The sequence below is a fragment of the Zingiber officinale genome, chromosome 4A (assembly GCF_018446385.1).
Source record: "Zingiber officinale cultivar Zhangliang chromosome 4A, Zo_v1.1, whole genome shotgun sequence".
Taxonomy (NCBI): Eukaryota; Viridiplantae; Streptophyta; class Magnoliopsida; order Zingiberales; family Zingiberaceae; genus Zingiber; species Zingiber officinale.
This window is the reverse complement of record NC_055992.1, coordinates 123,370,741-123,394,665: the sequence shown is the minus strand read 5'-3', so window position 1 is coordinate 123,394,665 and position 23,925 is coordinate 123,370,741. Positions and strand designations below refer to the sequence as shown.

At 40.9% G+C, this 23,925-nt stretch overlaps 2 protein-coding genes across 2 annotated transcripts; one reads left to right on the top strand and one right to left on the bottom strand.

The window, feature by feature from the left end:
- Positions 1-12,904: 12,904 nt before the first annotated feature.
- Positions 12,905-17,823, top strand: LOC121970906 (probable cinnamyl alcohol dehydrogenase 9). The gene is made up of 5 exons (XM_042521905.1): positions 12,905-13,022; positions 16,462-16,575; positions 16,679-17,192; positions 17,343-17,496; positions 17,597-17,823. Exons 1-5 carry the CDS (start codon positions 12,934-12,936, stop codon positions 17,797-17,799), a joined length of 1,074 nt encoding a protein of 357 aa, XP_042377839.1. The 5' UTR covers positions 12,905-12,933; the 3' UTR covers positions 17,800-17,823.
- An 18-nt stretch (positions 17,824-17,841) lies between these two features.
- Positions 17,842-19,133, bottom strand: LOC121972735 (mitogen-activated protein kinase kinase 7-like). Its single transcript, XM_042524376.1, has one exon. The coding sequence runs from the start codon at positions 19,131-19,133 to the stop codon at positions 17,994-17,996; it is 1,140 nt and encodes a 379-aa protein (XP_042380310.1). The 3' UTR covers positions 17,842-17,993.
- Positions 19,134-23,925: the final 4,792 nt, after the last annotated feature.

Here is a 23,925-nt window from a genome sequence, read left to right as displayed (position 1 = left end):
TTACATTTTTGATCCTATATTTCATAAAAGGAATGTACATGTATCTAGATCAAAAATAAAATCCTAATAAAACTAAATACAGCTCCTGCTGTATTTTTAATACAATCATGCACACGCATATAAATGCCCTTGACATGTCCAAGGGTCCAATCACACACATAATAACTAAAAGTCATAATAGTTGGATCCTGCATCCACAAAGTTAGTACATCCTACTATTATCCTGCCTAAATTATGTATGCCATGTGCATAATTAAACTAATACCAAATACACAGAGGCAAAACCCTAGCTCTGATACCAATTGTTGGTTGCTACTCGGAAAACCTAGAGATTCCACTGTACAAAAATTTTGTACAAAGGTCTAAACCTTTTCCTAGCTACCATGTGTTCTTTTAAATTAAATTTTGGATCGCCTGCGGAACTTAACACGTTTGATCTAAAACTTAATATATTCGTTCTTTTAGGTTTTGACTTGGGTCTCCTGTGAAACTTAACACGTTCGACCCAAATCACCTTAAGTTATTAATTCCATTAAATATTAATTTCCATAATTGGTTCCCAGTACTGACGTGGCGAGGCACATGGCCTTCTTGGATATGGGAGCAATCACCACCGACTAGACAAAACCTTTTATATAAAGCTAATATTTAATTTCCTAAAATAACTTTAGGTTAACCGAAAAGAACAATCAAATCACAAGGAAAAATAAAACAAAAGAACACAACATCGAAAAACATATTCGAAATACTAGAATCGTAAGCCTCTTGTATTTGGTATTATTTCCATAAATAACTAGCATGATGCGGAAAAGGAAAAACTACTAGTTATACCTTTTAGAAAAACCTCTTGATCTTCTACCGTATTCCTCTTCTAACCTCGGACGTTGTGTGGGCAACGATCTTCCGAGATGAGAAACCACCAACCACCTTCTTCTCCTCCTAGCTAGGTTCAGCCACAAAGAAGCTTTACCAAGGATGAAGAACAAAACACCAACCAAGCTCCAAGAGATGCAAGCTTTCTCTTCTTCTTCTTCTTCTTCTCCAAGTAGTATCCGGCCACCGCAAGAGCTCCAAGGGGAGAGAGAGGTTCGGCCACCACAAGAGGAAGAGAGGGAGAGGATGATGATGATGGCTGGCCACACCAAGGAACAAAAGAGGGAGAGAAATAATAGAGGTTGTTGTTTTTGAAGGCACCCTCACCCCTTCTTTTATATTCCTTGGCCTAGGGAAATTAGGAAATTTAATTACAATAAAATTTCCTTAATTTCCTTGACATGATTTAATTGAGAAAAATAAAATAAATTTTTCCCAATTAAATTCTAATGGTCGGCCACATCATGAAATCAAATTAGACAAGTTTCAATCAACAATTAAAACTTCCTAATTTGTTTCCGGAAATTTTAAAATTAAAATTTCTCTTCAAAATCTCTTCATGGTTGATAAAACTTCGTGCTATACTATTCATTCGTGTTGTTACTCCGCCTTCTGCTTCATCGTCGGTAACTGACTCGAGCGTTGGAGGGCCAACGTCGGGAGCCCTTCCCTAGCTTAGTACTGACGTCATCTGTGTTATAGGACGGAGCGGAGTCTACAGACGGTCAACGAAAGCGCCACATCCCAGCTTTCCATCTCATCAACTTTCAGATAGGATTATCCATCATTTTTTTTTGTATATTTAATATTATTTATAAAAATCAAATAAGTTAAACCAAATCAGATTGGATTCTCCATTTTCAGTTTCTTAACATATTAGAGTTTCAAGAAAATTAGATTAGGTTGACCTAATTATTATTTTATTTTTTGGTTTAAATTTGAAAATTTTATCCAGTCCGAACTCATTAATGATGTTGAAGAATATATCTGATTATTAAAGATGATGGAGTTTGACATATATGTTCATAGGTTGTTTTTTTTTCTGTGTAATACAACTGTTATATTGTAATTTTCCTTTTTTTTTTGTTTCAACTATGTATTATCTGCACTCAAGTTTTTTTTTCCCTGGAAAGCTTTAATATTTATTTTTTTAATGATGTCAAAAGGGGTAATTATTGGATTGTAAGGTTATAAATATAATTCCACATTATAAACACATGGAAAAGATCATGAATTTATAAAAGAAAAGATATCTCCATTGATATAAAACTTTTTGGGTAGAGTCCAAAAATAAAATCATGAAGACTTGGACTAAAAATAAATAATATCATATCATTATAAATATATGTAATTTTTTTTCGATCTAATAGTAATAAAAATCATGTTATTATCTTTACAGCTTTACTGTGTATGTGTGATATTAACGCATTTCTCATTTTTGGTTGGCTTTACTTGCTTTGAGGTGAAATGCAATGAGCTTTTTTGATTGATATGAATGTGATCTTGACTGTATTAGTTTGCATTGGGACCTTGATTGATGGATATGCTATTGTGTATGTGTGATATTAATACATTTCTCATTTTTGGTTGGCTTTACTTGCTTAATTTGCGGTGAAATGCAATGAGCTTTATTGATTGACATGAATGTGATCTTGACTGTATTAGTTTGCATTGGGTCCTTGATTGATGGATTTGCTAGTGCTAGTTCGTCCTTGTTCTTATCTGTTGTATTTGCTTCACTTTTTCACATGTTTACTTTTAAAAATAAGACTGAATTTAAACTAATCAAATAAATTAGTATTTTGGAGAAGCAAACTACAGAATAACATAAGGTTTTGGCAAAATATCAGGATGGTAAATTTCAACTTGTACTGTTTGATTTGGTTGCATAATCATGTAAGAATATCTGTAATAAAAAGTAATTATTTACCTAGTATAGTCTTTCCCACCTTGTATTTAGCTTACTTGATCCTTGTGAGCCGTAACATATATGCTGAGATGTGTTCAGATCGGCGAGGATTTGACAGAGGGAGAACCGCGTCTTTTGGAAAAGAATGGCTGGGTTTCCTGTTAGAAGTAGAATAGAGAGAAAGTAGAGAAAAAGTAAGAAATAATATGACAGTATTAAAATTTATTATTTATTAATATTTATCGATAATATAATATTTAATATTTAAAAGGTACTTCATCAATTAACTAATTAATAAATAATAAAATTATTCTAAAAATAATTTTGAGGATAATTATAATCGAATTATTAGAATAATTCAAATACTAATATGATTTGATGTGATAATGTGATCCAGTCAATTTTGATAATTCTATTTTATCTCTTTTACCTCGACAAACTCAACGAGAGATCTCTGACGTTGAGTTTCCTTACTGACTTGTTGAAACGTAGTTTGGATAGTGGCTTAGTAAAGATGTCAATGATTTGATCTTCAACAGAAATATAAGAGACGGATAACTACTGAGTTGTTGCACGTTCACAAACAAAATAAAAATCAATTTCCACATATTTTGTATGAGCATGAAAGATTAGATTTGTTGTAAGATATGTTGCTCTAATATTGTCAATATATCAATCAGTAGATGAAAACTCTGAGGTTTTACCACAAGTAGGCATATAGACGAAATAACTTTAGGATATACTTGTGAAATAGATGATTGTCTTGAGGCTGTAGAACACCAATGAAATTTGAGTCAAATCGGTTAGGGCATTGAATACCAAAATGTCCAATTCCAAGACAAATTTGACATTTTACCCGTGACCAATCAAGTCTTTTAGGGCATATATTTCTAATATGACCAATGATGTGATAAATTTGACATCGGTCTGAACTTTGCTTTTGGCCTCCTTGATTTCGTCGAGTATTTGACATCTAAAGTAAAAAATAACTTGTCCGATGGCAGTGGAAAAAAACCACGGAGACGGAAAAAATAGAGATTAAGGAAGAGGAAAAAGAAGCAAAGGGGTTGACATCGGAAGAAAATAAGTGTTTTTCGTTTGTTCTGAAAAATAGAGAAGAATAAGAAAATTAAAACACGTAAGAGAAAAGAAGAGGCATGAGAAAAAAATTTAAAATTCACCGTTTATAAGATCTCTGCCTCAAGGAATTGAAGGAAGATAAAAAAGAGATGACTCTGATACCATGTAAGAAGAAGAATAGGGAAAGAGCAAGAAATAATATAAGAGCAATAAAATCTATTGTTCATTGATATTTGATAGAAGTGTAAATGAATCAAGCCGCTCGTGAGCTATTCGAAACTCGATTCGATAAAAGCTCGTTTGAGTTCGTTTAATGAGGCTCATTAAAATAAACAAACAAAGCTCAAGCTTCACAATATTCGGCTCGTTAGCTCGTGAACGTATTCGTTAAGCTCATGAATAAATTTTTAAATAAAAAAATAATAGTTTTGATATTGAATTTATACTCTACTTATGAAAAACATAGATAAATATATTAAATTTATTTATTAGAATAAAATTATAAATTTTAACAAGAATATTATATTTTTTAAAAATATATAATTTAAATTTTAATGAATATTTAAATTTATAATTTATATTTATTAAACTCATTTAGGCTCGATAAAAGCTTGAATAAGCTCGTGAGCCATGAATATATTCGTTAAATAAAGCTCGAGCTCGACTCGATTTTAAACGAGCCAAATTCAAACATCCAAAAGTTCGGCTCAACTCAGCTCGATTACATCTTTAATATTTGTCCTAAGGACAATATAATATATAATATTCAAAAAGTACTTAGTAAATTAACTAATTAATAAATAATAAAATTATTTTAAAAATAATTCTGAGAATAATTATAACAAAATTATTAGAATAATCTAAATACTATTAAATTTTGATTTAATAATTTGATCTGATAATAATTTTATTTTTTCTCTTTTACTTCCAACTGTGGGCTGGGGTCAATGCTGAACTTTTGCGATAGGGTTGTGCATGACGCCAGAACTGAAAGCAACGAATTGTGGAACAAAATTGGTAAAATGCTGATGGCCGGCTATGAATCAGGGCGTATTGTCCTAGACCATCTCCCGAAGAAGGCCCAAAAGTACGCCAGGAACAAGAATTTGCCAAAACAAGAGGGAGAACTGATTTTGTAATTTATTTTTTTTAGTTTTTGTGTCAGAAACTGTTGGATTAATCGAAACCAATACTACATTTTGTTTGTGTAGCAGGCGTTTGGGGTCCAGTTCCTCAACATCCATTGTTCTTAAAATGTAAATTACCTACTCAATAACTCTCTTTTATTGGGGCAAAATGTGAATACTCATCTTAGCGGTTCTTTCAGGACGGTCACATATACTTTAGGAGGGAGCAAGCTATAAATGTTATTTTACTCAAGCAGTCACACAAGATATTTTCACACTTATTAAGAATGGACTCCAATAACTCTCGTATATGTTTTATATCTTTCTCTAACTCTTGGGATTATTGCCTCACTGGATATTTAGTGTACATTTTGAAATAATCCAAAGATACAAAATAACAATGTTCAAAATATTTTAAGGTTGTTTGTATTTTTTTTTCCTCACATCTTATGCTACATTCATTTTGATGAAAGTGAGAACGAAAATAAAACTTGTGAAATAATTCCTCTCTATTTAGTCGAAAGGAAATAAATGTTAAGACAGAGCGGAGATGCACATAGGATAATATCCAAAAGGAATGATTTTTCGATTTCTTTTATCTTTTAGAAAATACGATTTATTTATGCTAATAAAGTATTTAAACTCCATTTCTTTTCATCTGACAGAATTAAAATAGAGTAACGTTCCTTCGTCGTCGCTTCATTTATTTCAGCTAAACCAAAAATATTAGGGCATGTTTGATTTAAATTATCATGTTTAATCTTTATTATGTAATTATTTAGTAATCATAAAATTAAAATTATAAGGAATAAAATATAATTAAATATTATTTGATTCAATTTAGATAATACAATAAAAATTTATTTGTTCGGAGGTTTTAATGAATAATCTACTTTAATATTTTACTATATTACCCTTAGTTACAAAAACTAATCATATATTATTATTATTATTATTATTATTATTATCTTTTAAACTCTACATTTTTTTATTTTTTTTCATGTTTTTCTTTATTTTTATGTTTTTTTTATTTTTCATTTTTTTTTCTTTTCGCTTTTTCCTTTTTTTATTTTTTAAAAACAATTTACGATTTTTTATTTTTTATATATTTTTTATATTTTTAAATATTTTTTTTAGTTTTTACATTTTAATTATTTTTTTAAGTTTTTTAAATTTTTTAAAAATTTTTAAATATTTTTCTATTTTTCTATTTTTCTATTTTTTATGTTTTTCCCTTTTTAATTATTTTAAATGTTTTATGTTTTTCCTATTTTTTTAAAAAAATATTTTTTTTACATTTTAAATTTTTGTAAAAAAATATATTTTAATTTTTAATTTTTTCTTTATATTTTTCTTTTTATCACATTTTCATTTTATTCAAGGATATTTTGGGTAAAAAATATTCGTTAACCCCGGAATAAAAAAAACCTCAGTTTTTGGATTCCGGATTGCATGCCCTTTTGCTGACGTGTCGGACATGGAACATTACTCGGGAATCATCGATTACCTATATTAAACAAGATTTTCGTTGATAACTGATCCTGTCTGTAAGCTGAGAAGACGAACCTGCCGGTATGACGTGTCTGGAAGGTTGACCGCATCCCCATGACCCGGTTGATGATCTGTCCGCTGCGTTGACCAAGTCGTCTGGAGTCCTCCTCCGGTCAACGGTACCTGTATCCAGCGACCGGGTTCCCCCGGTCTCTGGTACCTCGGTGCTCGAGGCGAATCCCACAAATGTATGAGTAACCAGATAATAACAGAATAGTAGTAAAATAAACAGATACCGAGTACGAGAACGTACCCTGGCCCAGGGGGGCGCCCTCGGATGGATGAGTGAGCTGGTCGTGTCGATAATCAAGTCGCAGCGGTTCGGAACAATACAGCGGCTCACAGGCCGGCACACGGCACGCAGGCCGGATAATACGAATGACTAACAAGCATAATAATGGTACGAACAGTGAAATACACCGGCACGATGGCCGGATCCACATCGGCGGGCTGCCAAAGGCGGCTATGGCGGTGGTTTGGAGGTGGTATTCGCCGTGATCGCCGGCACCCACCACGGGAAGTGCAGGCGGTAGTGGCGGAGGTGTCGGAGGTTTCTGGAGACGCCGGCGACGGCTGTGGCAGTCGCCGGAGGTGGCCGTGGCGGCTGGAGATGCCGGCTGCTGCTGGAGGAGGCGATACCGGAGGAGAAGGTAGCGCTGGGCGCCATACCCGACGGCGGTGCTCGGTTTCTCCCTGGCAGCGGTGAAAACGCCCTCTCCTAGGCGGCGTTGATGGTGTGAGACCGGAGAGGAGGAGGTGGAGCAGCCTATGGCTGGCGTCGGCACCGGCGAGGAGCCCTAGAAGAGGGTGACTCCATTTTTCCTGGCGGCGGCCTCCTTTACCTCTCACGAACAGAACCCCCAAAAACCCCCCTCCCTTTCTCCCTGGCGGCAGCAGCCCCCTCCCCTGCGAGCCCCCTTCGTGCTTGCCTTAATCCCCCAACAAAAAACCTAAACGTCCCATTACCAAAAAAGCCCTCCTCCTTCTCCTTAATTACTCCCCTGCCATTCCCTACATCCGGATCACAAGCCTCCCCTTCAAATCTAGTCGAAGGAGGCGCGAGTCCGACTGACTGGACAGTCTATTGCAAAGAATTGAACCACTCTCGATGTCAAAGCCAAATCGCTGAACCAATAATATAATGTCGCTCGAGCGGTCGCTATAATAGTGGTGTCGAATGGGATAGTAATCAAGCCGAGCGGATCAAGTCGATAATCGGCCCGAGGCCGAGCGAACGACAAAACATCAAATGAGCGACAAAACAACAAGCGCATGACGAGTGCAAGCATAGCAGACCGAACAACACGCTGGACAACAGGTAGACCGAGCGGACGAGCGATGCCTAGTACGCGACCATGAAGATACCGACCGGATGATCGAAGTGCAGTCGATCGGATGGATAGATGCTAGACGAACGCTGTCGTGCGAGCGATCGAAATGACGCCGATCGGTCGGATAAATGCTGGGCGGACGATACCACGCGTGCGACCGGAATGATGTCGATCGGTCGGATAACTGCCGGGCGGACGATACTGCGCGTGCGACCGGAATGATGTCGATTGGTCGGATAACTGCCGGGCGGACGATACCGCGCGTGCGACCGGAATGATGTCGATCGGTCGGATAACTGCCGGGCGGACGATACCGCGCGTGCGACCGGAATGATGTCGATCGGTCGGATAACTGTCGAGCGGACGATACCGCACGTGCGACCGGAATGATGTCGATCGGTCGGATAACTGCCGGGCGGACGATACCGCGCGTGCGACCGGAATGATGTCGATCGGTCGGATAACTGCCGGGCAGACGATACCGCGCGTGCGACCGGAATGATGTCGATCGATCGAATAACTGTCGGGCGGACGATACCGCGCGTGCGATCGGAATGATATCGATTGGATGGATAGATACCTGGCCGCAACGACTGCTCGACCCCGAACGGGGGAGATAGATGATCATGAATCTGGTCCGTGACCAGTGAAGGCCGCTCAACCCCGAACGGGGAATATAGATATATGATGTGCTGGTCCGCTGAACTGGTCCGAAACCGGTGATGATCGCTCGTATATAATCCTCCCGGCCGATCGGCTCGGGGGTCTTCGCCATCGAGCCCCTGACTCGTATATAATCCTCCCGGCTGCTCGGCGCGGGGGTCTTCGCCATCGAGCCCCTGGCTCGTATATAATCCTCCCAGCCACTCGGCTCGGGGGTCTTCGCCATCGAGCCCCTGGCTCGTATATAATCCTCCGGGCTGCTCGGCACGGGGGCCTTCGTCTTCGAGCCTGTGGCTCGGATATAAACCTCCCGGCCGATCGGCTCGGGGGTCTTCGGCTTCGAGCCCGTGGCTCGGATATAAACCTCCCGGCCGATCGGCTCGGGGGCCTTTGGCTTCGAGCCTCTGGCTCGGATATAAACCTCCCGGCCGATCGGCTCGGGGGCCTTCGGCTTCGAGCCCGTGGCTCGAATATAAACCTCCCAGCCGATCGGCTCGGGAGCCTTCGGCTTCGAGCCTCTGGCTCGGATATAAACCTCCTGGCCGATCGGCTCGGGGGCCTTCGGCTTCGAGCCCCTGGCTCGAATATAAACCTCCCGGCCGATCGGCTCGGGGGCCTTCGGCTTCGAGCCCGTGGCTCGGATATAAACCTCCCGGCCGATCGGCACGAGGGCCTTCGTCTTCGAGCCCCTGGCTCGGATATAAACCTCCCGGCCGATCGGCTCGGGCGACTTCGGCTTCGAGCCCCTGGCTCGGATATAAACCTCCCGGCCGATCGGCTCGGGGGCCTTCGGCTTCGAGATAGAATATTTGATAAACTAGTCCATGTAGCGGTCTTCAAGCCGGGGTTTTTATAGTCGCCGGTTCGACTCTACGGTTTAACGTCTGGGCTAGACGGTCTTCAAGCCGGGGTTTTTATAGTCGCCGGTTCGACTCTACGGTTTAACGTCTGGGCTAGACGGCCCTAAGGGCTAATTCAAACCCGGCCGATCGGCTCGGGGGTCTTCACCATCGAGCCCGTAGCAGCTACGGGCTCGTATATAATCCTCCCGGCCGAACGGCTCCGGGCCCCTGGCTCGTATATAATCCTCCCGGCCGAACGGCTCGGGGGTCTTCACCATCGAGCCCGCAGCAGCTACGGGCTCGTATATAATCCTCCCGGCCGAACGGCTCGGGGGTCTTCACCATCGAGCCCCTGGCTCGTATATAATCCTCCCGGCTCGGCGGGGCCATCGAGCCCTCGGATATAAACCTCCGGCGGCTCGGGGCGCCTCTTGAGCCGTGGCTCGATATAAACCTCTCGGCCGAACAGCTCGGGGGCCTCTTTGAGCCCGTGGCTCGGATATAAACCTCCCGGCCGATCGGCTTTGAGCCCCTGGCTCGGATATAAACCTCCCCGCCGATCTTGGGCTTCGAGCCCCTGGCTCGGAAATAAACCTCCCCGATCGGCTCGGGGCCTTGACCGAGCCCGTGGCTCGATATAAACCTCCGGCCGATCGGCACGGGCGCCTCGAGCACGTGGCTCGGATATAAACTTCCCGGCCGGGCTTCGCCATCGAGCCTATGGCTCGGATATAAACCTCCGGCCGAACGGCTCGGCTTCGAGCCGCTGGCTCGGATATAAACCTCCTACCGAGCGGCTCGGGGCGCCGTCTTGAGCCGTGGCTCGATATAAACCTCCTACCGAACGGCTCGGGGCTCGCCTCTTCGAGCCCGTGGCTCGGATATAAATCTCCGACCGAACGGCTCGGGGCGCCGTCTTGAGCCCGTGGCTCGATATAAACCTCCCCGAACGGCTCGGGGCCTTCCTTGAGCCCGTGGCTCGGATATAAACCTCCGACCGCTCGGGCGTCATCGAGCCTGGCTCGGATATAAACCTCCGGCCGAACGGCTCGGCTTCGCCTCGAGCCCGTGGCTCGGATATAAACCTCCGGCCGGGGCCTTCGTCTTCGAGCCTGTGGCTCGGATATAAACCTCCCGGCTGCTCGGCTCGGGGGCCTTCGTCATCGAGCCTGTGGCTCGGATATAAACCTCCCGGCCGAACGGCTCGGGGGCCTTCGTCTTCGAGCCCGTGGCTCGGATATAAACCTCCCGGCCGAACGGCTCGGGGGCCTTCGTCTTCGAGCCCGTGGCTCGGATATAAACCTCCCGGCCGAACGGCTCGGGGGTCTTCACCATTGAGCCCGCAGCAGCTACGGGCTCGTATATAATCCTCCCGGCCGAACGGCTCGGGGGTCTTCACCATCGAGCCCCTGGCTCGTATATAATCCTCCCGGCTGCTCGGCGCGGGGGTCTTCGCCATCGAGCCCCTGGCTCGGATATAAACCTCCCGGCCGAATGGCTCGGGGGCCTTGGCTCGAAGAACTACTACAAATCACATAACTAACCAAGAACAGATAACGGAAAGACTGACCTAGGACATGAGGGTAGCAGAACTCTCCGGCATCGTCCATCTTCACGTTCCAGATCAGACGCGTTCCCACAGACGGCGCCATTTTGATCCTGTCTGGAAGCTGAGAAGACGAACCTGCCGGTATGACGTGTCTGGAAGGTTGACCGCATCCCCATGACCCGGTTGATGATCTGTCCGCTGCGTTGACCAAGTCGTCTGGAGTCCTCCTCCGGTCAACGGTACCTGTATCCAGCGACCGGGTTCCCCCGGTCTCTGGTACCTCGGTGCTCGAGGCGAATCCCACAAATGTATGAGTAACCAGATAATAACAGAATAGTAGTAAAATAAACAGATACCGAGTACGAGAACGTACCCTGGCCCAGGGGGGCGCCCTCGGATGGATGAGTGAGCTGGTCGTGTCGATAATCAAGTCGCAGCGGTCCGGAACAATACAGCGGCTCACAGGCCGGCACACGGCACGCAGGCCGGATAATACGAATGACTAACAAGCATAATAATGGTACGAACAGTGAAATACACCGGCACGATGGCCGGATCCACATCGGCGGGCTGCCAAAGGCGGCTATGGCGGTGGTTTGGAGGTGGTATTCGCCGTGATCGCCGGCACCCACCACGGGAAGTGCAGGCGGTAGTGGCGGAGGTGCCGGTGGTTTCTGGAGACGCCGGCGACGGCTGTGGCAATCGCCGGAGGCGGCCGTGGCGGCTGGAGACGTCGGCTGCTGCTGGAGGAGGCGATACCGGAGGAGAAGGTAGCGCTGGGCGCCATACCCGACGGCGATGCTCGGTTTCTCCCTGGCAGCGGTGAAAACGCCCTCTCCTAGGCGGCGTTGATGGTGTGAGACCGGAGAGGAGGAGGTGGAGCAGCCTGTGGCTGGCGTCGGCGCCGGCGAGGAGCCCTAGAAGAGGGTGACTCCATTTTTCCTGGCGGCGGCCTCCTTTTCCTCTCACGAACAGAACCCCCAAAAACCCCCCTCCCTTTCTCCCTGGCGGCGGCAGCCCCCTCCCCTGCGAGCCCCCTTCGTTCTTGCCTTAATCCCCCAACAAAAAACCTAAACGTCCCATTACCAAAAAAGCCCTCCTCCTTCTCCTTAATTACTCCCCTGCCATTCCCTACATCCGGATCAATAACGTTAGATAAATAATTAAGATTATCAAAAATAACCCCAAACTAAATGTACCCTTAATATTTTCTTCCTTATTAAAATAGAGTAATGTTCTTCTCTTCATTTATTTCAACTATGTTGGGAAGGTAATTATTCTTTTTCAATTTAAATGGTTAAGTATAATAAAATAAAAGATTTTATGAAATAAATATATTTTTTCCACACTTTATTAAAAAAAATTGATAATGGAAGGGTGTAATGTGGAGTTAGGATCTCCTGGATCATTTTTTGTGGTCCAAGGGATGTGTCACTCATATTTACGGTCGGATTGTGACCACGATCCGGCCGTAATTAGTTGGGATCCCTTCTAAGGTTCACCGTCCCCATCGTATTATAATTTTTGTTCGGAGCGGGCGGTTGGAGGCCGCTCGGAAGACACCCTCGCTCAGCGCCCAGTAACCTGGCCACTTATCCACCACCGGAGGCCTCCAGGCGGCCTCTGGCCGTCCGCTCCGAACAAAAACTATAATCTGATGGGAACGGTGAACTCTAGAAGGGATCGCAACCAATTACAATTGGATCACGATCACGATCTGACCACAAATAAAAATAGCACATCTTCTGGACTACAAAAAAAATAGTCCAACAGATCTCCTCTCCGTAATGTGTACCCAAAAAACTTCTTCCCCCTTAGAATGTGCTCGCTCTCTGTCACTCCGATCATTACATTTTGGGAAAGGCTGATAGGGCCCAACCCTCCATGATTGGCAGGGAACGGTGGGAGCCATTATTCTCAACCAATTACAGCTTGGCCTCGTCCCTTTATAAGGCCCTACTGCCCTCCTCCATCGCACTGCCATCTTTGAGGAAGGAACAGAGGAGCCATGGAAGAACAGAAACAGGAGGAGGATGTTGTTGGCTGGGCAGCAAGGGACACCTCTGGAGTACTCTTCCCCTTCACCTTCCCAAAAAGGTATCTCAATCCTTCTTAGCTATTTCTTGTATAGGCAAAAATGGATAGAAAAGATATTGAATCATAAAAGGGTAGAGTAATTATTAGGGTAAAAGTCGAAATCACTTTTTTTTTCTCGAATTAAGGGTGCCTATATATTTACCCTTTTACAATTTAGTACCGATCTCTTTATCATCTAAATTGGGAACCGATTAGACGTATTATAATAATTATAATTTTATAATTATTACAATACATATTTAACATTTTTAGAAATATTCATATTATAGTAACTACTATTTTGTAGCTGATAGATTAATCATGTTCACCTAACATTTTGATGATTTAAAAAAAATATTTTTTTTATTTTTCCCTAGTTATTATAATATGCAAATTCCTTTTTTTATTTTAATTTATCAAAAATAATATATACATTTTTATACTTTTATTAACTTATTTAATATAATTAATTTTTAAAATCAAATCAAATGTAATAGTTACTATAATAATTATTATAGCAATAGATTGCTAAAATATTATAGTGGTTGTATATTATAACAGTTAATTATTGATTGTTATAAGGTTATAGTAGTTAATTCTTAGTTGTTATAATATTCTAGTAGGTGACTATTATAATAATTTAATGATCATTTTAATTATTTTAAAATAAATTTAATTATATTCGTCAAAGTTTGTAATTAAAAGTTTTCTCTATATTAATTTTTTGATTAAGTTAAATCAATTTATTTTATTTATGTTACAACTATATTAAAATAAAAATATTTTCAAAATAAAAAACACAATTTTAATGTCCTTTTAACTTTTGCTGTTTTTTTTTTCGTCAAAACTTTTGACTATTATTAATGATGCATAAACGTCGATACAATATGAACACTATTAGGAACTTTTATTCATAGCATTCGTAATACTTTTAATGTGTAAATACGTTAATATTTATTTTTTATTTTATTTTTTTTAATTAACACGTTCAAAAATTTGAACGTGTTAATGCTATAATAAAAAAAAAAATGTCCACGTCGGCACTAATACCTCAAGCATTAACGTTATTATGAATGTGCTAATAAACTCTATTTCAATTTAAAAATCTCACTACAATGACATAATAATAAAAATTTATACTGATATAAAGAATGATGACTGATCCCGTCCGAAGGCTGAGTCAGACGGAGGTTGGTCGCGGTGGCCTGGTTGTTGACGGACAAATTCGTAGGTGATCCGGCTCCCACGGGTGGCTGACGCTGCTGCAGGACCCTGCGCATACTCAGACAACCTCCCCCTCTCACGTTAGAGACCAGAACCCAGGGAAAAAGTCCCCGGATCAGGCCCTCCGACGCTCAAGTCAAGTCCTTTTTTCCCAGAAGAAAACAGAGAGACTCAAAAATGAAAAGTTGTGAAAGGAAAAAGTGACGAGAATGCGCGCGCGTACCCGCGTACGAGGAATCTCCCCCTTTTTATGCCCCCCGCCTTGCTTCCAGAACCTGTCATCCTGTCAGAAAACGTTAGACGCTAGGCTTTGTTGTTGTCGTGTAGTCCTGGACACCTGTCGTGCTGCTATTGGTTGTGAAAGCATCTTCTTGTTTAGGAACCTCCGCCTTTACACATGGGTTTTGTCTTGTAGTGAAGGACACCTGTCAGGCCGCTATTGGTCATGAGAGCATCTTCTCCTTTAGAAACTTCCGCCTTCGCACACCTCGCTGGTATGTAATGATTACCCTTAACGGACAATTGTGATGCTTCAACTCCTGCCCAACTCGGCTCATCCTATTTATCGCTGTCGGCATCTACCTTACACCCCTCGACCAGATCTCGCCTCTAAGCGTTACTCGTTAATCGGGCTACCCCTGAACAGCCCTGCCGATCACGGTCTGTATTCTGCACCCTGTATTTGCTGGCCTTCGACTGTAAGCCCGTAGGTTGGGCTGTCTTTACACAGCCCTGACACTTCCGACCTATGAGTTGTGACTTGCACTTCCGGCTTCTCAAGTCGCAGACCTGCAAACCAAGCCATCTCTACACAGCTCTAACACTTCCGACCTATGAGTTATGACTTGCACTTCCGGCCCCTCGAGTCGCAGACCTGCAGACCAAGCCATCTCTACACAGTTCTGACACTTCCGACCTATGAGTTGTGACTTGCACTTCCGGCTCCTCGAGTCGCAGACCTGCAGACCAAGCCATCTCTACACAGCTCTGACACTTCCGACCTATGAGTTGTGACTTGCACTTCCGGCCCCTCTGAATCGCAGACCTGCAGACCGAGCTGACTCCGAACGGCTCTGCTGCTTCCGACTTATGCCCAGTGCTCCGCCTGTCGTCTCCCTTTGTCTTTCAACTACTTTGCCCCCTTGACCGATAAGCCTGTCTGACCCCTGCCTACCCCCTGTGCTTGCCTTTGACTGCCTAGTCAGCTTGACTATTGACTGCCATATGGCCTTGACCCTTCTCACCCTTTCCTCTTGGGCCCCTCCGTTACCAACCGTATCAATGGCGTTGATACTATCTCTTAAAATTTTCTCCATAGAATTATGATTTCCTATATAGAGTCAAGGCATCTCCAATGCAAGATTTATGAAATGTTTGTAAAATCTAAAAAACTGAATAAAAAATTTTGTATCATTGTAGAGATGAGATTTGAGATTTGTATTTTAAGAGCAATAGTAAAAACATAAAATTATTTTTTTATCTCGAATTTAATGTAATATGTATGAAGTCATATAACTCATGTTATGAATGAGATCATACATACAAAAGCTCCTTGGAGATATTTTAATAAATTTTAATGTGACATATTGACATATTAACCATTGAAGATGTCTTCATAATCATCAAAGGGTTTACCCAGAGAATAAAGATTTGATAGTAGCAAAAAGAGAAAGAAAGTAATAGAATACCCGCATAGTTAAATAATCTCCTTTAGTGGCAAAAAGTGATTTGTTCGTCCTTAACGTATCCGTCAACCCGTCCCTAGGCCAACATGGAGGAGGTAAATCACGGATGACTACTAGCTATTAGTGCAAATGATCAAGACATGGAGGAGATTAAATAATCTCCTTTAGTGCTTTATGTAGAGGATGTTATTTGTAAGCATTGTATTCTTTAATATTAGTAATCACTGTATACTGAGAGCTCGGGAGATCCGGAGGTTGGTAACTTGGCGAGTCGATAAGTCAGGAAGTCAAAGAATCAGCAACTAGCTAGGGAGATTAGAAGGTCGAATAGTGTCGTATAACCCATGTTAATTAAGTCCTAAATAATGACACCCGGACTCCCTGTTAAACAGATCAAGAATCACTTACCATCCGCAATTCCACATCAAACTCCGAACAAATAACAATTCAACTTCTCTGTGAACCACAACTAGTTTTAGATTTTCTAATACTGCTGCATCTGATTTCATGCAATGCATTTGGCCTATATATCCTTGTACAATACTTTTCAGGGCCATGAAGAGCGATGAGATAACCCTCAAGGTTCTCTACTGTGGAATTTGCCACACCGATCTTTCGGTAATCAAGAACGAGTGGGGAAATGCAATATACCCAGTCGTCCCAGGGTCAGAATTTCCTATCCGCTCCAATGAATTAATTAATACACAACCACAATAACAATCAAATTAAAGCTTTATCTCACTAATCTATTACTTAGTGGTCGACCAGGCATGAGGTAGTTGGAGTCGTAATTGAAGTAGGCCGCGCCGCTCATAAGTTCAAGTCCGGCGACAAGGTCGGCGTCGGGTACTTAGCCGGCTCCTGCTTCTCCTGCGACAGTTGCGAGGTCGGCGACGAGAACTACTGCGCGGAGTTCGTCCGCAGCTTCAACAGCTCCCACCCCGACGGCACCAAGACCTTTGGAGGATTCGCCGGCAGCATGGTGATCAGCGAGCGCTTCGCTGTCAAGATCCCTGAGACGATGCCCCTGGACAAGGCTGCGCCATTGATGTGCGCAGGCGTCACGGTGTATGCTCCGATGAAGCGCCATGGCCTGGACCAGCCGGGGCTGCACCTGGGGGTCTTGGGGCTCGGAGGACTCGGCCACCTCGCCGTCAAGTTCGGCAAGGCCTTTGGAATGAGAGTCACCGTCATCAGCTCGACGCCAGACAAGGAAAAGGAAGCCATTGATGGCTTAGGAGCTGACTCGTTTATAGTCAGCAGCAACGAAGGCCAAATGAAGGTGCCACATTTTTTTTTAATCCAATTGTCAGAACCGACTAATCATGGACATCTCGGCTCCACACCTTGCAGGCGTCAAACCCTGGTTATATAAGACAACGCCCTACCTAGTACCTCCTATCATGTTTAAGGCATTTGTTCTTTTTGTCAGGCTGCTCGTGGCACTATGGATGGCATCATCAGCACAAGTTCTGGTGCTCTCTCTTTGGGAACTTTGATCACCCTGCTTAGAGTGTATGGCAAGCTGATTTTGGTCGGCTCGCCAAACAAGCCGCCAGAGCTGCCGACGTTCGGCTTGATTTCAGGTTAGCTAAGTCACTTCCACTGTTGGCTCTTGCGTGTTCTGTTCATCAGGTGAAGTGTTTGTTAAGTAGCTCAGAAGAATTGGGCGTGTATCCCTTGCAGGAGGCAGGAGTGTAGCTGGGAGCATGATTGGGGGGTTGAAAGAAACACAAGAGATGCTAGATTTCGCGGCCGAACACCGCATATTGCCGATGGTTGAGGTCGTCGGAATGAACGATGTGAACGATGCGATGCAAAGACTCGCAAGGGGGGATGTGAGATACAGGTTCGTCATCGATGTGGCCAACACCATTTGTGCAACTTAAGCATGGCAACAGAGCAATTCGGAATAAAGTTGAATTCTGAGATTGGTGCGAAACAAATAAACGACATGTTACATGTCTGGACAAGTTCAAATAAAGGAGCATTGTGCGGATATTTACACAAGCAGAAATTACGCAAATTCTAATAAATTGCAAGATTTATCTGCATAATTACAAAAAAAAATTGTTAAATTGAATTAGAAGATCGAAATTGGGGGAATTTGCCCTAATTTCCTCGGTTCTTTTAACACGGGCGACTCGTCCGAGTTCTCCTGCAGAAAGTCCCGGAGCGCCTGCTTCGACTCGTCGCGGTCCGCGCCGGACACGAACGGGTGACCCAGCAGCTCCGCCACCGACCACCGCTTCCCGCTCTCCTTGCGCAGGCAGCAGTCGATGAAGGCCCTGAATTCGTCCGACGCCGCCCCTTCCGGTAAAACCCCCTTCGCCTCCCCCAAGCAGATCGCCACCATCAGCGCCGCCCAATCTGGCGGCACCCCCTCCGGAAGCAGCGGGAAGTGTCCCTGGTGCAGCTCCAGCACTGCCAGCCCCAGGCTCCACACGTCCGCCGCGTACGGATCGTAGTCCGCCCCGTAGGTAACCGAGTCTAACCGCTCCGGGCTCATGTACGCGCACGTGCCGACGTACGAGTCGCACGGGTCGAGGGATCGCAGCAGCACCTTGCCCACCCCGAAGTCGGCGATCTTGACCTCGCCGGCGGAGTTGACGAGGAGGTTCGCAGGCTTGATGTCGCGGTGCACGATCTGGCGGGAGTGCAGCTCCGCGAGGCCGAGGAGAGCCTGGCGAGCGACGGCCGCCAGAGCGAGCTCCGGAAAGGGGCGGCGACCGCGGCGGCGGAGAAGTGCGTCGGTGGATCCCCGGTCCATGTTCTCGAGGAGGAGCGCGACGTCGGCGGAGGGAGTTCGGACGAGGGAGTGGAATCGGACGACGTGGCGACATCCAACCGTGCGGCGGAGGATGTCGACCTCGCGCTGCACCTGGTGGCGTAGCGAGACGTCGGCGCGGACCATCTTGAGCGCGAACACGGCTGCGCTCCGGCGGTGGCGAACCTCGTAGACGGTACCTCCGTTGCCGTGGCCGAGGACCCGAAGCGTGTTGAAGTCCGAGAGCAGGAAATCGGGATCATCGTTGGAGAAACCAACGGAGAGAGAGCGAGCCGGCGGCGACGGAAGCGGCAGGGGAGGGAGAAGGAAGCGGCGGCCGTGGAAGTCGCGGGAGGGAAGCTCGAGCGCGAGATCCGCATTCGGGAGCCTCCGATGGCGGACGATGGACGTGGCCAAGGGCGGAGAGGGAAAATAAGTTTCGGCGTTTACTTCCATTGCCGAGTGAGTGGATAGACGAGGGGGAAAATTTGGTATGAAGGAGCTTTATAGTACTTTGCCGTATCCAATAGTTCGATAGAAATATCTCGAGACTTGCGAACTTAATTAAACGAGTGGAAATAAAATAACTTTTTTGTGGTTTAAGCAAGAAATGTGTATTAGTTGCCCCTACGGTTACTCTCCATTTACTTCGAAGAAGGGATTTAGAAAGAAAATGAATTTAAGATTAAAAAATCTCTAAAAAAACAAGGGAAAGGAAATAAAAAAACTATAAGAAAAATTAAAGTGCAAAGAATGGTTCCTTGAATGAAATTCATCTAGTCATTATATAAATAAAATAAAAAAAAAATTATTTTTTATAAAATAAATAGACAAAACATTTTTATTATGGACATTTGTCCATGAGTAATTTTTATTATTTGGAAGAAAATTTTTTATAAATTCATTATATTTGGGGTTTGAATTGTGGGTACTTTGATGATATTTATTTTTGTCTTCCCAAATAAATAGGATTAGATGAGTAGATAAAAAATAGAGTTTGAATTTTAATTGTGAAAGTGTATATAAATTGTGTTTTGAATTTATTTGATAAATAAATTGGATTTATCTTTAAAATTGATCGGGTAAAATCTGAACATAAAAAAATGAATTAATTACCCTATTAAAATAAACAAATTGTAAAGTATATAAACGGAGTTCGGTGAGAAATAACTTGAAACGCGTGTGATTTCTTTAGATTTATCCATGGAATTCTTCCATAAAATATTCAGCGGTAGTTGACTTTCATCATCCATTTAAACGTATTAATCGGCTCAAGTTTCGTCGCATAGAAAATTCTGCGTACCTGACACGTCCGTTATCAATTCAAATATTAAAATGTTTTTTCCAGGTTTTTTTTTGGATTCGCTAAATTTTAATAATAAGTTGGAGGGAAACAAATAGACGAAATCTAAAGAATAAAAATGAGGAGAAAAGGATTATTAATTAAAAATTATGCGTAGAAAATGTGGTTGTTTGAAGTGCAAGCATCTTTCGTCTCGAGAGCTAATCTAAAATTCCAAGTGGCAGCGTGACGTGTATTTTTAATCAAATTAATAGTTTTATTTTAATTACGTTAGGTAGAAATAAATAAAAAAATAGAAGGGCACCCTTACGTTTGGTTTACACCGTTTTTATTTTTATTTTCTGAAAAACATGTATTTTCTAGAAAACAGAAAATTACTTTTTGTTATTCTCTATTTTTCTAGAAAATGATAGTCAATTTTTTAGAAAACGCAAACCAAACACCATTTTTCAGAAAACGCACGTTTTTCAGAAAATGAAAATGAAAAATACGCGTACCAAACACCCCCTAATTAATTTTTTGGGGAGAAATTTTAGCATGCATATCCAATGGTATACAAGAAATTTTGTGAGCATAAAGAGTTTTTTAGGTTATAGTATTAAAGATTTTTTCAAAAAAATACACATGGCCATAAGATATGTATCATTGGATGTGTAGGTTAGTATTTCTCTATTTTAAGAATCATCAAAATAAGGTCATATTTTGATTTTTTTATCAAATATCTCTATACAGGAGTATAGTTATATAAGACTTAGGAGGTACGATGATATCCATGAAATTCAAGAAAAATATTAATATGGTGGAAATTTTTTTTTTTAAAAAAAATGTATAATCATAAATTTTGAAACTTTCTCATTTTTTTTAGCAAATAATTTCAATTAAAACTCATTCAACCTAATCAAATTTTCTTTTTTTCTAATCAATTTTTTTCTTTATCCGTTTTTCTTCTTCCTCCTCTAATCCTGAATTTTTATTTTCCTCTTTTCATTTTTTTTCTTCCTGTAATTTCTTTCATATTCTTTTTTCTAACTCGATCTAATTTTACCCACAAAATCTTTCGCGACATGTCGATATCGTTATAGCCCAAGTCACTATCGTCGGACATCAATTGCTACCATCGTCACTGTCATTTGTTGCATGGTCATTGTCTTCACTTGTCTAACGTCGCCGATGCTCCATAAAAAAAAAAAACACTTTTTAATTGAGGTGAAATTTACTTAATTGATTTCTTTTCGCTTAGTTGACACTATTGTTTGCTGCTAGCATCATCGTCATCGTTCACATTTATTATCAGATGTAACTCGTAATGGTCCAATATTAGACCCAAAAAAATATTTGTTTAAAGATTGTTTTGAAGTAAGGGTGTCAATTAAGATAGGTTGGGTCGAGTTAAATTTTTTTTAACCTAACCCGAACTGAACCTGAATTCAACCCGAAACTCCTAAACCCAAATCCGAATCCGACCAACCTGAATCCAACCCGGATAACCCCAAAACTCAATTCAAAATGATTTTTTTTACTATTTTTCTTATAATTCTTCACTTTTATTCCAATATTCCATCATTATTATACTAAGATTGATATTAGTATATATAAAAATATCTTAATTTTTAAAATTAAATTTGATTTAAAGTTAAAAAATCAAATAAATCCTATATTTAGGTCAACCTGAATATGACCCAACCCAACCAAACCTAAAACTTTTCAACCTAAAAATCCTCCAACTCATTACCGACTTGAATCCGAAAATGTCTAATCCGAACTTGATTTTTTTCGAGTCAACTTGGGTTGAGTTGTTAGATCGGGTTCATTTTTGACACCCATTTTTGAAGGTTTTGAAGAATTTGAGTCCTCTTTATTAGAATTATTTTTCATATTATAACAATTACGAAATCGTAGTTATTACCATATTATAATTATAATATCTATGAAATTATAATTGCTATAATTAATAATTACAAAATTATAATGATTATACTACAGTTATAAAAAATTATAGTGGTTATAACTACAGTTAACTGTATTATAGCTGTTATAATAGAAGCTACAAATACGATTTTTCCACGATTTAGGAAAAAAACGTGTTCTTATTTATTTTTATTTTTTCCTAATTTCTTTTAACTATTAAAGGATATTTTTATAAAAAAAATGAAATGTTCTTTTACTTTTTAAAATACCCTTTTAGGATTTAAACGATAATGATGCCCTATAAAATTTAATAAACAAAATACTAATTCATTTTTTTTCGAATCCATATATTTAGTATTTATAGTCGATTAATTTTGACAATGATTAAATTCCATCTCACTAAATTTCAGGTCATCTCAAGATTCTGAGGTCTAGGTTAAAAAAAAAATAAAAAAAGTTTTTTAATATATTATTAATTTTTTTCTCAAATCTTTTTCATTTGAATTTGAGATTGATACTGACAGATTTAAAAAATTGGAAATATTATTTTTATATAAATTTAGTTTTCTAGTTAATATTTAGATTTTTTTTTTATTGATAACATTGTTAAATTATTTAATTTTTTAGACATTTGAATGTAAATAAAATTTTATTAATTTTATTTTTTTTAAAAATCTGTTAAAACATTTTACTTAGTTTTGTATAGATAAAAAAATCTTTAATTCAAATTATTAAGAAAGAAAAATAAAAAACGTGAAAGAAATATTATTGATGGGAAAAGGTAAATACGTTCGTCCTCAGCGCCCCTGTCAACCTGTTCCTAGGGCTAACACGGAGGAGGTAAATCACGGGCGGCTATTAGCTTTTGGAATAGTGAATAGCACATATGGGAGACATTTATCTCGGCTTTGCCAAGATTCGAACCCCATATCTCATTGATGATAATATTTCATGTGCTAGTCATTAGATCCATCCGAGGGGACGTGAAAGAAATATTATTGATGAATAAGGAGAAGAATATTCTAGCTAGTATCATCTTGAGAAAATATAAACGTATAAAATTACCGATGAGAAAAAAAGAATATAAATTATCGATGAGAGAATGACTAAGACTTTTGAGAGATATTGAGAAGGAAGTTATTAGATTTTGTCAGATATATAATTAAATAGAATAAAATCTTACCTAATTATAATGATGAGAAACAAGATTAAATAAATAAAATCTTGACTAATTTTAATTATTAGGAAATAAGATAAATGTAAAGTATAAATAGGAAGCATTGATAATAAATTAATATTGATGAGTTAGCATTATATCTATTCATTCATGTGTATATTATAATTAATTAATATAAATGCCCCCAATTTAATTTTTCTACTGTCTTTGTTTATTTTTGTAATCAATGGACCCCAATAAAATTGAAGCCTTTGTTTATTTTTGTAATCAATGGACTCCAATAAAATTGAAGTCCTAGGCATAAATTTTCATGGACTATCCTTAGGCTATGCTTATTGAAAATTTTCATCAAACACTTGGGTATAAAATACTAATTTATGGTAATAAAAGGTGAAATCTGTCACCCCCAATGGCTCCATATGATCAACCCCACGACCTTATGTGAGAAGATAAATCCAATACGGAGAAAAAATTTTTTCCTCAATTTTATTGAAATTTAAATCCTTATGTTATAATAATAATTTTATCCGAACTAGCTAACTCAACTTTACCCGGAACGTAAAATACTAATTCATGAATATTAAGAAGAGGCAAAATTTCTTAATCACGTTCTTTTTCCTTTTTAATTTAAATCCCTAGGCGCTGGGCACTTTGCCCCATGAACCCCTAATTTACTTAGACAAATTAACTTTTAATTTAACAAAGGATTTCTCTAAAAATTAATTTGAAACCGATCCCTTTTTCAATGAGATTTTATAAACATACGTAAATTAGAGTTCGGGTCGGATGCAAGCCTGGACTGTGGATGCATTGGATAGGTATAGTTTAGCTCAGACCCGCTAACGACCCGATTCGCCTGC